Source organism: Ursus arctos, unplaced genomic scaffold (genome assembly GCF_023065955.2).
Source record: "Ursus arctos isolate Adak ecotype North America unplaced genomic scaffold, UrsArc2.0 scaffold_37, whole genome shotgun sequence".
Taxonomy (NCBI): domain Eukaryota; kingdom Metazoa; phylum Chordata; class Mammalia; order Carnivora; family Ursidae; genus Ursus; species Ursus arctos.
The window spans coordinates 18,491,737-18,508,795 of record NW_026623053.1 but is presented as its reverse complement, the minus strand read 5'-3'; the positions used below and the strand labels follow the sequence as shown (position 1 = coordinate 18,508,795).

At 41.8% G+C, this 17,059-nt stretch overlaps 1 protein-coding gene and 1 long non-coding RNA gene across 2 annotated transcripts in view; both read left to right on the top strand.

Annotated features, from left to right (window-relative positions):
- The window catches only part of LOC113266144 (uncharacterized), a 117,150-nt gene that overhangs the window by 78,543 nt on the left and 21,548 nt on the right, over positions 1 to 17,059 (top strand). Inside the window, exon 6 of the long non-coding RNA XR_008957143.1 lies at positions 12,853 to 12,936. This is a non-coding gene — a long non-coding RNA (uncharacterized LOC113266144). The remainder of the gene's footprint in view (positions 1 to 12,852; positions 12,937 to 17,059) is intronic.
- On the top strand, positions 817 to 3,837 carry CLEC14A (C-type lectin domain containing 14A). The gene has a single exon (XM_026513629.4). It carries the CDS (start codon positions 1,149 to 1,151, stop codon positions 2,616 to 2,618), a length of 1,470 nt encoding a protein of 489 aa, XP_026369414.3. The 5' UTR covers positions 817 to 1,148; the 3' UTR covers positions 2,619 to 3,837.

Here is a 17,059-nt window from a genome sequence, read left to right as displayed (position 1 = left end):
TTTTACAGTTTATAATATGCATTGTAATGTAATAAATAATTTAATTTAAGAATACTGAACTCTAGTGTCCTTTAAAGGGGACTTTTACAACTTACTGATATAAATATTGGCCCGCAATCACAGGAGAAAATGATATTAAAATAGTTCAAGGATAAAGTTACACATGGGGTAGTTGTTCTCAAACATTAATAAGGTCACGATCTCATTTTTATATAACATATATGTTTGAAGAGGTTATGAGCCCATATAGTGGTAAGGAAACGTAACACACAACAGTTAAGATCTATGGCCATTATTTTTCATTTACACCTAGAAGTACATTTCCTTTGCTGAGTGAACCAATATGGCCATTTCAAGGAGAAACAAATGGGAGCAAAAAATAAACTTCAAGGCAAGCTGTGACTGAAGAGGCAGGATCACCCATTTGAGATACCCAAAAGGAACTCTGAATTCTTCGACTAGCAGTTAGCCCACAGTAATGTGCTTTGGCAGAACAAAGCAGAGCCCAGGAGCCGGCGCTTGAAGAGTGCTGCCTCTGGTGGTGAAGGGAGATGCTTAGATTTCTCACGAGATTCTTGCCCCCGCCCCAGTCTCCCGCCCGGTGAACGCTGGAGCCGCTACACATTGTTGTGAAGCCAACCCGGCTGCCCCGGACGAAGCACAATGGGCGGGCGTGGGCTGTTCAGCGAGTTCCTCTTTTCCAGTCCTTCCTATCAATGTTCACCAAAGAGTTTAGTGAACTCTGAGCTCCTGAAACTTTCTAATGGGGGGCGGGGGGGGGGGGATGATACGTTTCTTCCCAGTGGCGACTCTCTTTCTTGTTCTCCTGCTCTAAGCGGGGTGTTTGACCTGGTCGACTGTGTTCCCAGCGCCCTGGCGCCAGCTGTGTGCTTGACCCCAGAATAAATCAGGGCCGCACGGGGCCTGCCAGAGCTCCGGACACATTTCCTGTCGGGGCCTGAGGGAAGCTGTTTGCCGCCAGGACGGTGGTGGGGATTCTTGGCAGTTGAGGGCTCTGGCGGGAGTGGGGCGGGGGAAGAGGGGGAGAGCCAGCTGTAGGGGGCGGGGACCGCGCTCTTGGGACAGCTCCGCGCCCTCGGGCCGGACAGATCCAAGTTGGGACCAGCTGTGGGAGCCGGGTCTCCAAGATGAGGCCGGCGCTCGCCCTGTGCCTTCTCTGGCAGGCGTTCTGGCCTCGGCCTGGCCGGGGCGAGCACCCCACCGCCGACCGCGCGGGCTGCTCGGCCTCGGGGGCCTGCTACAGCCTGCACCACGCTACCATCCAGAGGCTGGCGGCCGAGGAGGCCTGCAGTCTGCGCGGCGGGACTCTCAGCACGGTCCGCGGGGGCGCCGAGCTCCGCGCGGTGCTTGCACTCCTGCGGGCAGGCCCGGGGCCCGGAGGGGGCTCCAAAGACCTTCTGTTCTGGGTGGCGCTGGAACGCAGGCGATCCCACTGCACCCTGGAGAACGAACCGTTGCGGGGTTTCTCTTGGCTGTCCCCCGACGTCAGCGGGTCGGAAAGCGACACGCTGCAATGGGTGGAGGAACCCCAGCGCTCCTGCACCTCTCGGAGTTGCGCGGGACTCCAGGCCACCAGGGGGGTCGAGCCCGCAGGCTGGAAGGAGATGCGCTGCCACTCGCGCGCCAATGGCTACCTGTGCAAATACCAGTTTGAGAGCTTGTGCCCGGCGCCGCGCCCCGGGGCCGCCTCTAACTTGAGCTACCGCGCGCCCTTCCAGCTGCACAGCGCGGCGCTGGACTTTAGTCCTCCAGGCACCAAGGTGAGTGCGCTCTGCCCCGGGCAGCTCTCCGTCACAGCCACCTGCATCGCGGACGAGGTCAGCGCGCGCTGGGACGCGATACCCTCCGGGGCTGAGCTCTGTCCCTGTCCCGGGAGATACCTCCTTGCTGGCAAGTGCGCGGAGCTCCCTGACTGCTTAGACGACTTGGGAGGCTTTGCCTGCGAGTGCGCCGCGGGCTTCGTGCTGGGGAAAGACGGACGCTCTTGTGTAACCGATGGGGAAAGACAGCCGGCCCCTGAGGGGACCAAGGTGCCCTCCAGGCCGGCCACTGCTGCCAGCCCCGTCCCGAGGAGAACGTGGTCACCCACGGTACAGGAGAAGCCAGGAGAGGTACCCCATGTCCCCGGACAAGGCAGTTCAGCAACATCTATTCCCGAGATTCCTCAGTGGGGAGCGCAGAGCACGAGGTCTACCCCTCAGATGTCCCCTCAAGCCAATTCAAAGGCGCCCATCACCTCTTCAGGAAGCGTGATTCCCAAGTTTAATTCCACGTCTTCCTCTGCCATTCCCCAGCCTTTGGACTCCTCCTCCACTGTGGTCTTCATACTTGTGAGCATAGCGGTGGTAGTGTTGGTTATCTTGACCATGACAGTGCTGGGGCTTTTCAAACTCTGCTTCCACAAAAGCCCTTCCTCCCAGCCAAGAAAGGGGCCTTTGGCCCAGCCGGGCATGGAGAGTGACACTGAAGCCGCTGCTCTGCGTTCCAATTCCATACATTGCACAGACAATGGGGTGAAGGTGGGGGACTGTGGCCTGCGGGACAGAGCAGAGGGCGCCTCGCTGACAGGGTCCTCTCTTGGCTCTGGTGACACATAGGGAAACGGGACAATGGGCACTTCTTCTGAGCAGAGTTTTTCACTTTCAATGAAAAGGAAAAGAAGAGGAACTTATTTATGGGACTATTCTTATAGAAAATCCCCTTCCCCCAAATTCCCTCTACTTCGCCAAGGAGCCAAATCTGAACTGGACACTCATTGCCTGAAGATGGAAGAGGTCAAAGTGCCTTATAGTGGTACTGGGGGCCAGGATCCTGCTGGGGAGAGGTGATTACTTGTGCTGATTCTGGGGGATTTGGAGAAGTGGTTGAACTTTTAAGATATTGGAAGCATATAGGAAACAATACAATTAAAAAAAATTTAACCAACATGGAAAGGAAACCATCTACATTGTTCAGACTGGACGTATATTTTGGTTTGAAACTCTCAGGCAAAAAATAAAGGATTGCTGATAACCCACACTCAAATATAGTTGGTCTCCTGGAGGATTGATTATTTAGGGAAAACAGCTGAGGGGCATGCCGAGAATAGCAACAAGGGTACATCCTGCTCTTAGATTGAAGGGGAAATCTTCAAGTCCTTGTAATGAGGAGTAGATCTTTAACAACTAGCAACTTTTTTCTCGGTTCTTTTATACTTTGCTTTCAAAGTCACTGCTACTCATGTGTTTTGCTATAAATCCAAACTGTAGTGTTGCCAGAGTAGCTGGCTCTGGAAGCAAATTATAGTTGACCACCAATTCAAGTGCTTACTATGTGTCCTTGCTCAAGGAAACGAATGATTTGTGTTTTCCTTTCCCAACATTTGTACTCTCTGGTGTAATGACCTTCCCAACCAAATAGCCCTCTGCTAAACATCAGGATGCTGATCCTCCCTTCCAATTACGGTGATGTTAATTTCCAATTAAAACGTTAATGCTAAGTATTGATTTGAAATCTTCTGGGTGCATAAAGCAAAAATGAGCTGGATTTCTTCCAAAGTTGCTAGATTTTTATACACTTTTTAATCCAGGAAAAAACTTGAATTCAAAACTGTTTCCTTACCTCCCTTAAAAAAAGTGTGTGCAGGGGCGCCTGGGTGGCACAGTCGTTAGGCGTCTGCCTTCTGCTCAGGGTGTGATCCCGCGTTGGGGGATCGAGCCCCACATCGGGCTCCTCCGCTGGGAGCCTGCTTCTTCCTCTCCCACTCCCCCTGCTGTGTTCCCTCTCTCGCTGGCTCTCTGTCACGTAAATAAATAAAATCTTTAAAAAAAAAAAAAAGTGTGTGCAGTGACCATACATGCCTATCTTGGAATGTTCATAATTTAATAACAGTCATGGTAACAGCTGTCCATAAGAATTAATAGCATAAGAAGTAAGTGGTAAATACAAATATTTATCATCTTGTTATGACTTGGGGCATTAGAAAGTAATCTAAATGAAGCATTCATCTAAAAAAACAATTAGGCTATAATAATAATCACTATCTAGTGGAGTTAAGACCCCTAAAAAATATCCCACTTCTATTAGTATGGTAAGACTTTTAAACTAAGTGTGTGGGGGTTGTTACATGGAAAGAGAAAGAGAAACAAGCTTAGTAACCAGGAAGAATGAACACAGGAAGTTTTCATATATTTTCACAGGACCATTTTGACGTTCTTAAGTGTACAGTGTATAAAATACATATATAAAATATATATGGTATGTGACATTAAAGGAATAAAGTAGTAGGTAATTTGCTTCATGTACTAAATCTATGTCTAGATATAAAATAAAATCACAAATGAGTTAGGATTAACATTTGAAGGAATTTTAAGTAGAATCATTTCACAAGAGAACTAAAATCAGGTAAGTAATGCCTTACTCAATGTCCCTAACTTGTCAGAGCGTGTCTCAGTTCACCTCAGTTGTGGTGTTTTATCCTCACTCTTTATTACTTGACCTCTCTGTACGAAGGTAACTATTTGAACAAAATATATGATCCTTTCTTTTGTAACTTGAAGAACAGGCCCTTCTATAAATGAACTGAACTGTAAATTATCTATATCTATAATTATAAATATATCTAAAATTATCTATATCTGTGCGTATGCATATATCTGTGTGTACACATGCTGTGTCTTAAAGTAGATTGCCTTTGTATCATTGTTATAATACAATGGAGGAGGGATCATTAACTTATTATGCAACATGACACTGGTGGCCTTACAAGTCTTGGGATCCAATGCCCTATGTGAGAAACAAATAGGTTTGAGCTCAATTACTCAACTATTACCTGCCATTCTTTCCTCTTGTAAGTAGGTCAGGAAAGAATTAGAGAAAACCATCTGTTTTCATATTTGATTTCCTTCCAGATAGCAATTGCAGACCAAGCTTCAAAGAACCGTCTTAGATTTCTGGCTATGAAGACTTCCATACAATCTTGAATCCATGGCAGAATCAGGCAGCCAATCTTATCTCTTGTGAGCTAAGTTTAGGGACTTTACTACTTCTCTAAGACCATTTCATTACTTCTCCAATCTCTTTGAAGTCCTGTCCTTCCTTACTTAAAACCCTCTGTCGCCACACTCATCTCATAGGGCTACCTGTTTAGTCACCTCCTTCAAAGGAAGACTTGGTATCTAATTTATAGTCTTTCTCTTCAGCCTGAGTCCTGCCATTATTTTACACACTTTTGAAGCTCTCATGTTTGACTGTTACAATGCCTGTACATTTCAGTTCCTTGACTTCCTCACTTCCAATGACCTCCCCTTCGTTTTAGTCATCCAATCCAACAGCCACAACGTAGCCTTTCAGATGATTCTGAAACTGCTCTATGTATGAAATCACAAATTCACACATCCATATCTTTGCACATATGTTGAGACCTGTACTTCGGTGCGTTTTACCACTGATTAAAAGTAAACCATTATTGTTTGGCCAGTATTCTCATATAATGCTTTTTCATTTCCATGAGGTTGGTAGTGATGTCTTCTCTTTGATTTCTAATTTTAGTAATTTGAGTGTTTCCTCTTTTGGGATGGGATTAGTCTCACTAAATGTCAATTTTGTTGATCTTTTCAAAGAACTAGCTTTTGGATTTATTGATTTTTCTCTATTGTGTTTCTATTCTCTATTTCATTTATTTCTCACTTAATCTTTATTATATCCATCCCTATCCTTGTTTTGGGTCTAGTGTGTTCTTATTTTTCTAATGTTTTAGGGTGCTAAGTAGACTATTTGAGATCTTCTTTTTTTAATATTGGCATTTACAGCTATAAATTTCCCTTTAAGCACTGCTTTAGTGGTATCTGATAAGTTTGGGCAAGTTTTGTTTTCTTTTTCATTCATCTCAAAGTGTTTTCTAATTTTCCTTGTGATTTTTCTCTTCAATGCATTGGTTATTTAGGAGGGTGTTACTTAATTTCTATGTATTTGCAAACTTCCCTAAATTCCTTCTGTTTTTAATTTTTAATTTGATTCCATTGTGGTTAGAAAACATACTTTGTGTGGTTAGAAAGCATACTTCGTATGGTTTCAACCCTTTTAAATTTATTGAGTCTTGTTTATGGTCTTTCCCAGAGCCTAGCTTATGGTCTATCCTGGAAAATGTTCCACAGGTACTTGAGAAGATAGTGTATTCTGTGCTTGGGTAATAATGTTCTATAGGAGTCTGTTGTAAACAGTTTGTTTATAGTGTCTTTCAAGTCCTTTATTTCAGTTTGATCTTTTTCTTCATTGAGAGCTTCTGAAGTCTCTTTTATTGTTGGATTATCTATTTCTAACTTCAGTTCTGCCAGTTATTTTTAAATGTATTTTGAGCTCTGTTATTAGGTGCATATATGTTTATGGATATATCTCCTGATGTGTGGGTTCCTTTCTCACAAAATTGTCCCTCTTTGTCTCTAGTAACATTGTTTGTTTGTTTTAAAGCCGATTTTGCATAATATTAGTAGAGCGACTTCAGTTCTCTTATGGTTGCTTTTTGCTTGTTATATCTTTTTACATCTTTTAGCTTTAAACCATTTATGTCTTTGAATCTAAAGTGTCTTTTGTAGACAGTATATGTTAGGACTGTTTTCTTTAATCCATTCTCCAATCTCTGCCTTCTGGATGGATGTTAATTACATTTGTGATTAATGTTACTACTGATAAAGTAGGATTTACGTCTGCTGTTTTCTATTTGCTTTCTATATGTCTTATCTCTCTTTTGTTCCTGTATCCTATTACTGGTTTTTTTTGTATTGAATATTTTATAGTGTACCATTTTAATTCTCATGTTGTTTCCTATACTTTCATAAAGATTTTTGCTAGGTGGCTTCCATGGAGATTATAATTAACATCTTAATTCAAAGACTATATAATTAGGATTAATACCAACTAATTTCAATAGTGTACAACAATTTTGCTCCAACTTAGCTACATCCTGTTTGGGGGGATGAGGTTAGTCTAACTAAAGGCCTGCTACCTCCCTCCTTCTTTGTGCTATTATTGCCCATCAAATTACATCTTTATATAAGCCCATCATCACAGTTTTATAATTATCATTTTATTATAGAATTCTCTTTTAAACCAGACAGAATAAAAAATTATAAAGAAAAAATACATTTATACTGTCTTTTATATTCCCTATGTTAATACCTTTACCAGTGCTCTTTATCTTTGTGTGGTTTTGTTGCTGGTTACAGTACGGTACAGTAACTGGTCTTCTATCATCATCCCGAAGGACTCTCTTTATATTTCTTAAAGGGCGTGTCTGCTGGTGATAAATTCCCTCAATTTTTGCTTGAGTATGCCTTAATTCCTTCTTCATGTATTGATGGATAGTTTTGCTAGATATAGTATTGGGGGTTGGTCATGTTTTCCTTTTGACACTTTGCCTAAGTCATCCCACTGCCTTCTGGGCTTCATGATTTCTGGTAAAAGTCAGTTAATTTTGTTGTACATTTTGGCTTGTTTTTCTCTTGCTACTTATGAGCTTCTTTCCTGTGACTGATTTCCCGTTTCTTTGTATAGCTCATGAATTTTTGTTGAAAACTGGTTGTTTTAGATAATATAATGTGGCAACTCTGTAAATCCATGCCCTGATAGCCACACCACAGTTTGGCTGCTGCCGTTTATTTGGTAACGTTCCTTGATTGATTCAGAAATGTCTGTATTCCTTGTGATGTGTAACCACTGAATTAACTCTAACTCTGCTCAGTTAGCTTAGTGGTCGGCTAATGATTAAACAGAGATTCCTTTAAATGATTGGACCAATAAATCTGCCACCATTTGTAGAGAGGCTCATAGAGGGGGCAGGCCTTTAATGCTCAGTTTATGCATTTGCTTTAAGCTTCACTTCTTGCTTTCACAGGGCCTCCGCATCACTCAGAGTTGGAGAAATTGGGGCCTTTTCAGATCTTCCCTGGGCAAATACACAGCCTTACACATGCATCTGCCTTCCAAGATTCCCAGAAACATGTTGGCTCTGCAAAGCCCCCATGGACATCTCTTTCCCCAAATCTTCCTTTTTACTTTTTGTTTAGTCTCTGGCTTATTACACTGACATCACCACCTGTGTTAGTTTCCTAGGGTTGTTAAAGCAAATTATCACAAACTTCCTGCTTAAAACAATGGAAATGTATTCTCTCACAGTTCTGGAGGATAAAGTCCAAACTCAAGATGTTGGCAGGGCTTTGACACCTCTGAAGTCTCTAGGGAAGAATCATTCATTGCGTCTTCCTAGCATCTGGTGGTTGGTGCAATCCTTGATGTTTCTTGGCTTACAACTATGTCACTACAGTCTCTGCCTCTGTTACCATGTCGACTGCTTACCTCCCCGTGTGCATCTTTTTATTTCTGTATCCAAATTTCCCTTTGCTTATAAGAACACCGTCACTGGATTTAAGTCCCACCCTAATTTGGTATGACTTCATTTTAACTTAGTTACATTGCAACAATCCTATTTCCAAATAAGGTCACATTCACAGGGACTAGGAATTAGGACTTAAATATATATATGGGAGAGGTGGCACAATTACAATCCGATAGTGATAATTCTCTATGGATGGAGCTCTTGGAAAGTTCCAAACTTATTCTGCTCCTTCCAGTGGCTGCTAGGCTGATGATTTTTATAACTACTCGGCTTGCAATTCTGCGGTTTTCAAGGGTTCTTCCGGGCTGGGGAGTAGAGAATGGGAATAGGGCAGAGCAGTGTTGATAGTCTGATGGTCTCCTCAAATTACACCAATTAATTTGCTGCTATAGGTTTGCCTTGCCTGGGTGGTAATTTACTCCACCTGTGGTTCCTAAACCTACCTCATCATTGAAGTCATCTGCAGTGATTTTATATATATAAATATCTATATATACAAATATATATATAAATAAATATATAATATATAAAATATAAATATATATAAAATAAAATGCATAAATATATATAAAATAAATATATATAAAATAAAACATATATACAAAAATATAAAATATGTATAATAACATACATAATATGATGTATTTTATTTTATATATAACATATATAATATATAACATTATGTATTTATTATATTTAACATATTATATATACTCCTATATATTATATGTATATTTATATATATATTTGAATATATATATGTGTATATATATATGTATGTATATATATTTGAATAACTTGCAACCACAGATGTAGATAGCCAGCAAGCACTGGAGATTCTATGTCCCACTCTAAACCAAACTGGACAGATCTAGTGATCATGAATCATGGGGCTGTGTATCTATCCCTTCTGCTACTAGGGCATTTGATGAATGCTTATTATACTCTGGGTTACTATGCTAAATCTCTATATTCATTTTCTTACAACAGTTTGTATGAGGCAGTTAACATTACTTCTTTTTGCAGACAAAGCTAAGAGCATATATAATTTTTTTCTAAGTATGTATATAGAAATTTCTTTATTTCTCAGTAACAGAACTCAATTCTTGAGCCCCATTTCTGCTGATGACAGAAAATTTTATATAAACCACTCAGACCAACACCCATTCAGGGTTTTAGGAAATCTTAATGGCATTACATACTAGTGAACATAATTCAAGAGTCCTGGAACCAGAAAACAAGTCTATTGTTTTCTATTGGCCCATAACTCTGGGGGGGGAAAAAGCCCTTAAACGTGACCAAGGATAGCAAACAATAGTCTTAAGCTAAACATATTTTTGTTGTTTTTGCCAAGTATGCTAACTTGCTATGTGAAATGAGGGTGTGATGGGAGCTGGTAGTAAGACTCAGTATTTGAAAAAATGACCACTTCCAATTCCCACATTTCTCTCTCTGAAATTTCGAATGGCAGAACTGGGAGCATAAGTATTAGCCAATGGATACTGGGTAGATGGACACTTAAAGTGGCCTGAAAGCATCTTTCTCAAAGCCTTGGATAGGAGCATGTCCTTTAAATGACCCACCTCAAAGGATCAGTTCGAGAATTATAGTGTCTCAGAAGGCAGTAATTGTGTTTTATTGCCTGGACAAGCCCCAGATGGCCTGGTCATCCAGTGCTGTGATTGTGGCCCCATCAAAAGCGTGAACCGTTTGGCAGACACCATTATTCCCAGTGTACCGTGCTTGGTTTAAAGTACTTCCTTTCCTGCTACTCCCTTCATCCACATATATAGAAAGCTCTTAAAAATGATAAACCATGAAAAAATGCTTTAAGTTCTTCTGTAAGAAAGTTGAATATAAATTAAAAAGAACAAACAAAATAATTCCAGATTATTCTGATATGTGGTGATATGCACATAGCACTTTTTTGTAGACCTATAATATCCTCATAACTTTTTATAGAAAAAATATTTTTATATGTACTATCTTGTTTTATTTATCCTCACAAAATCCCTGTGAAACCAGGGGAAGGATAGATGGGTAGAAATCCGCCGTGTCTATGACAATTCTTCCCAAGCTGGGGCCTGCAGAATTATTGAGACCGTTATCATAGAAGATCAGCCAGGTTTTTCATTTTAACAAGAGGCTCTTCTCCTTGAAAACATAAGAAGCTGAGCAGTTTTATATGGATTAAAATTTCTGTGTTCCTACGGTGGAGCCACATTTGACTGAACTTCACACGTTTATGTGAAAACCAAGTCCGAATGAAAACTTCTCATTCATACTCCTCCTGTATTTGGCAGGTGGTGCAGGGGAGATGGAATGAAGCTAGGAAATCCTCACTTTCAGATGTTAGCACCTTCATCCGTACGCCCTCACGTGACCTTTACCTTTCTTCTCTTTTCCCTATTTCAGGTCTCAGGGCGGGCAGCAATAGGATGGCTGACCCTTCCATTTATGGTCTTAACATTCCCATCCATAATTTGAGACTGTCTTAGTTTTACCTTCAATTTTCCTCTCTGCCCTGGTCTTCCCTTTGGACCATACATCAAGTCTGCTCCATCCTAAATCACCACCACAAACAGAAATCTCATCATGGTGCTTTTCCCCTTTACTCTTCATCTCTCCCCTTCTGGTGATTTACCCCAGCTTGTTCTTACATTTACCTTCACAATGTACTACTCCCTCATTCCACTCAGCTGCTCAGTAGGATCCCAGGCTTCTCCACTGAAGTCTACGTTCTTGATCCTTGCTCGGGGCCTTCCAAGACCGTATCAGGTTAGTCCACACTCCTGTCATATCGTGCCCCGTGTTTTTGTTAAACTGAATGACTCGGTTTTGCTTAAATGCAGCTCCGTGATTCTGACATGCATTCCTACCACCTGGAACGCCAGCCGTCGCCAGCTGGCGCGCTGAAATGTGTCTATACTACCATTCCCGGTTTAAATGCTACCTCCTCCAAGATATCTTCCCCAGCTACCTCAAACTCAAACCAATTCTCTGAAATCCCTCGCCACTGTTTGAACCTCTCTTAAAGCTACTGGTGTTTTTTTCATCTCCCCTACTACACTGCATGCTGTTGAAGTGAAGAATTATACATAACACATTTTGTAAAAAATAAGTTACCTCTACATGGCAAGTTATCAGTAGGTGTTTCCTAACTAAATGATAATTAGGCAGAAATGGTAACAAATTTGCTTAAATGAATACTAATTTTTACACTGAATGATCAAGTTCTTACAATTTTAAATTCTTGAAAAAGAATTTCGTCACTATATTATGCGTTATTACTAAAAGCTTCCCTGGATACCTTCTACAAGTTTTCACTTCATAATAAATACATATTAACTTGGGCAAGTATGAAACAGAAGCCTTTGATCTGTATCCCTGAAAGTCTGTCTTTCTTTGTTCCCACACATACCCTCCCCCATGGTTAAAAACGGAGACACTCTTCCTTCCCTCTTTTCTTACAAAGACATCCCTAAATAAGAAATCCAAATGGAATCTGTTTCTCCAGAAATCCCTCCAACACCTTCCCCCTCTATCCGCTGTGCCCAATGTCCTCCTTTCTGAAGACCAGTGTCAGATATCCTGATAGCTCAAAGCAGCAGTTGGCTTTTCTAAGGTGCCATTGTTTAGGGGAATGAAGGTGGGGGCAGATCCAAGGAAGACAGTGAACTCTAAGCTGAAGAACACGTGGCTATGGACTCTTCCTGGGGATAAAATCGGCTGTAGAAGGACCTATCCAACAGGACAGTCCCCAGTCCCATAGCTGTAACTGAAGGAGAACAGGGATCTCTGGACACACTGGCTTCTCTACTCAAGAGTCTGTGGAACTAGGATCTCTAGTGGTTCCAGCTAGCAAGACCAACCCAGATTCTGTTACCCAACAAATCTGTGATCCAATAGGTAGACCAAAAAAATAGAAAATACAAATTAAAAATAATTTACACATCTAGCGTCCTTTTGCTCTTACCCAAAACCTCCACTGTTATTGTTCTCATCTTGATAGCCCACTTGTATCATCTTTCCACCATCCTTATACCCCTTGTTTCTTGAGCCCAAAGGTAGAACTACAGACTAAAATTGGAAGCAAGTGGGGAGAATGCTGAATAGATATTTCCAGGCCTCCAAAGCTGAAGGTAGGCTTCTCCTCTCGTTGAGCTCACCTTTTGTACTGGGTGCCCAGATGTGGGAGGTAGGAATGGCTCTTCATGTCCACAGTCAGGCCCTCCTCTCTAGGCCATCAGGCTGGTGTTTCCCCAAATGAGCTATTTTCAAAGTATTAGCTGACCCAAAATACTTCTTGCTTCTGTACAGCTCTATTTAATTTTCTTATTTTGAGGAGGCAACGTTGATAGAATTTAAGACCACATAGTTCTCTCTTGCTCACTTAACACAGTTTTAGTAAATTAATCAGTTCGTATGTATTCACCTTCTCTATCTCTGTTAATGTATAGGTCCTGTGAAGGCAGAAACCATGTCTGTCTGGTTCTTTTTCACGTCCACATAAACGGCAGGAAGTCCTTATTGAATAAATGGAGGTAAGTGGTTTGAAACATAGCTAAGGGGCAGCGTTGGTGGAGACACATTTGCTGATATTTTCTGAATACACTTGGCTTGACGCACACGCACACAGAGACACAAACATCTTTCACTTCTCTCACTCTATAGAATTTGCCTATATGCCTCTGCTCTGGACCTCTGCACCTCCCAGCTCTGCCTTTTTTTTCTGGGATGCATTCCTTCTACCACTCTTTATCCCTCCAGCCATCATCTACCCTACTTTTTCTTAAAATGATCTGGCATCTTCCTCTCTTTGTTTTACATTGGCAGGTACAGAAGGTCTGGGGGCCCCACTGATGGGGAAGAGTCTACAAGAGGGCCAGGCCCACTTGACAATTGTGTTGAGGATGGTCTTATTTATCTTCACATATGCTGGAAAAGATAAAATCTGAGCAGATGTCTGTTCACATCTTACATGTCCACAGAATGTGGCTCCCAAGGCTATGTCTTCATTACTGACAGCACCTGCTCTCCAGGCTCAGCTGCGGGCTCAACATCCCCACAAAGATTGCCTCCTGCCACAGCAAATACAGCATGCCTCCCACTAAACTCATCACAGGTTCCCTTTGCAACATTTATCTCTTTAACGGTACGACCCTCATTCCAGCATTTCAGGCTGGAACCCTCAAATATTCTTTTCCAATGCATTTTTTTCCTTAACCCTCATATTCCATGTTCCCAGTCTCTATTCATCTTCCCTTTGACATGTCCATTGGATTTGCCCTTTTATATTGATGCCCACCATTGCCATTCCAAACTAGGTTTTCATTGCCATAGCTTTCACTTAGTTATCTATTTTATTTTAATATTTATATCCAGACAAGATCAGGTGCATTTACAGTGGTATGGCCATAGACAGTATTTATATCCAAATCAGAATTTATATCCAAACTCAGAAAAGCAGTTTAATTTTGCTACCGCTCCCTTAAAAAAAAAAAAAAAGCTTATGATTCTCATTTCCTAACACATGACCCAAAAATCCATGACTGACTTCTCAAAATCTGGTCCTACCCTATGCACTGGCCCAATCTCATGTCCCAAGAGTCTGTACGATGCTGCAGTCAGGCCACAGTTCTCCATGAAAACAGTAGAAACATATTAAGCACTTACTTTGTGCCAGGCCCAGTGATCAACACTGGAGATAAGGCAGGAGTTGAGACACACATGACCCCTGTCTTCATGTATCCTACAATCTACCTTGGGATTTTCCCCCTTCTCTTATCTGACAGTAGTGTTCTGCCACTTAATATGAATTGCATGCCATCATATTGCTAACTCATATAGTCAACCAAGGATTATTTCTTAACCATGCAGTTTGGGTAGGGCACTGTGCTAGACAGGTGGAAGCTTCAGGCTCTGGAGGTTGGAGATTATGTCGCCATCATGCACCTAGTGTCTAGCACAATGCATGGGGTTGGTAAGTAGCCCATAACCCTTTTTAAATGAATGAATCACATAATAAAAGGTTATAACCATTGAGCCATCAGAATTTAGAGGGGAGAGAAATCAGAATGATGAGGGGTTTGCAGAAGACAGCGCTTTGGAGGATGTGTGGGATGTGCACAGACTGAGAAGTGGGAGGAGGGCATTCCCAGCAAGGACAACGCCAGAGTGTGAGACATGGAAATGAGGCTCCGCCCCCACCCCGCCCCAGCTAGCCGCTTCCCTTTGTTTCCATAGTAACGGAATATAAACAGCCCAGCTAGCCCTTGAACCAGGATGACCCACGTGACTGTTCTCCCTGATAAAATGCGGACAGAAATCATGTACAGTGTCGACCTCATCAGCGGTAATAGTGACGGCAAGGCAGGTTACGTTGCCGAATAAAGAGCCCAAGTTTGTTTCTTGCTCACTAACATCTCCTGCAAGCCCGAGAACTTCTTTGCATCCATTCGGGATGCCTGCAAGTTCCTGTCCCCTAGCACCTCCACAGAAACATGTTTTTTATGGTCATCACGGCAAGGGGAGCAAGGGCTGGAGAGTCAAGTGCCAGCAATGAAAACTGCAGCACACAAGTGACTCAGGCCACGTTGGCCCCCATGGCTGTGCCTAACTACGAAGAGCAAAGAAGTACAACCCTCTGTGTGCCCATAAAGAAAAAAGAACTGGGTATTGGTAAATATTGTTATGTCTACTACACTTATACAAACTGAAACTGCGTATCGTGGACTTACAGTCCACTTTCTGAAGGTTGAAACATGTGGCATCCACCAGTCTTTTAACATGAAAATGAGGACGCCCCTCTCGGGGATGTTGGAAGCGTAAGATGAAAGGAACCTGAGTCCCTGAATGACTTTGTGGAGTAGGGCCACTGTACCAGCCTTCCCACCTCCAGACCATCCGGGAGCGAGAAATAAACTTCTGTCAGGGTCAAGTCCCTGTGTCTTGAAGTCTCTCTCATTAGCTTAGCCTGTACTCCACCTAATGGAGGGGGAGTCAAAGGAGACAATGGTCTTAACTGGAGTGAAGGCTTACTTAAGGAGGCAGTGTTGTGGCATTAAAATCAACACAAGGACTATCAAGATGCAGCTGTTGATTTCCAACCCAAGAATAAGCTTTGAGCTAACAGGAACTAAAACACAGAACCTGTTTTTTTCAAATGTCTTCAAGATCTAGCATATTTTTACATCCAGAGGGTGTTCTTTTGTAGATAACTGTTGGCCGATTGGTAAGAAGAAGAAGAAACAAAAATTTAAGTGACCAAAAGTCTCTATCTAGCTGTATCAAAGACACAAGGATCTCTGAAATATAGCACACGGCCTCTGAATTGAGAAGGACATCAGTCGCCTAGACACAGAAAAAAGTTTGGAAGGTCAGTCTTCTAATGAAAAAGGAGGTGATGCTTAGGTGACAACGTCCATTGACCCATTCCTCCTCCAAATGCACGATGTGAAATGGCTTTACCCTTCTGAACACCACTAGAGAAGAAAAGCATAACTACACAGGAGACCCTTTTGTTTGTTTGCGCTTTAAGTTTTATTTTACTTATATTATTATTTCTTTTGCTTTTTGCTTATGTTGGGACAAGAGAGAGTGATTAAGGATTTTCAGTAAAGAGGTGTGTTTCTTTTGCTTTTTCATTATAAGTTAATTTCTTTCACCCTCCATTTCTCTCTCCTCTTCAGGGGAGAGATGTATTTCAACAAGTAAGGTCATAATCATACCCAGTAATTTTTTATACTTCACTTACACATGGAAAAGGTCCACCTGTTTGTCCGTTAGAAATACTATATTTCAAGTATTATGTTATGGCAATAATAAAGCAGAATACAATTCTCTTCTTAGTAACAATTAATTGAAGTATGCACCAGCCAGAAGAAGCTTAATATCCTAATCTCGTATCCAGATAAATGTCAGAGTGAAATGATAGCCTTAATGAGGCCACTTGAAACAATGTTAAATAAAACAAAAAATTAGAGATATGACAAAATAATTTGAGAAAAAGTAAAAATAAGCACATTGATAATAAAAAATGTTTTTATAACCTAACCCATAATGATGTATTTATGTTTATCTCATTAATCTGATTATCCAATTTTCCTATTAAGTTGGCTCTATAAACATTTATTTCATTAGTCTCAAAACTTGTTCATGGTGAAATTATTATAAATATGTCTTTAACCAAAATCAGCATGGGGAACACATGGCTTAGAGGACAGCCTTGCCCCTTAGTGTGGGTCAAGGGGTGCTGATGGTAGCAGAGAAAATCCAGGGGTGGCAGACCTGGAGTTGGCTGAGGTATGTGCACTGTACATTGGAAGTCAGAGCTAGAGCTTGGGAGGGTATGAATTCTAGTCCTTAACTTTGACGGTGACTGACTGTAGAGCTTTGGTGTTGAGATACAAAGGGGCTAAGCTCTCGCCCATTTATGAACCAGTGAAAATAAGCAGAGGAATCAGAAAATTATTTCCTTTTAAACTAATAAAAGCTAGATTTGAAAACAGAGCTGAAATGTGCAGACACTTTGGCCCTGCAAATATTGAACCCAGCATGAGACAAACCTATCCCACTATCCCCAGTCAGAAGCAGAGCTAGACAGCGCAGGTGTCCCCAGGGGGCAGAGCCTACCCCTGAAAACCCTGGGCAAGGAGCAGTGCGAAA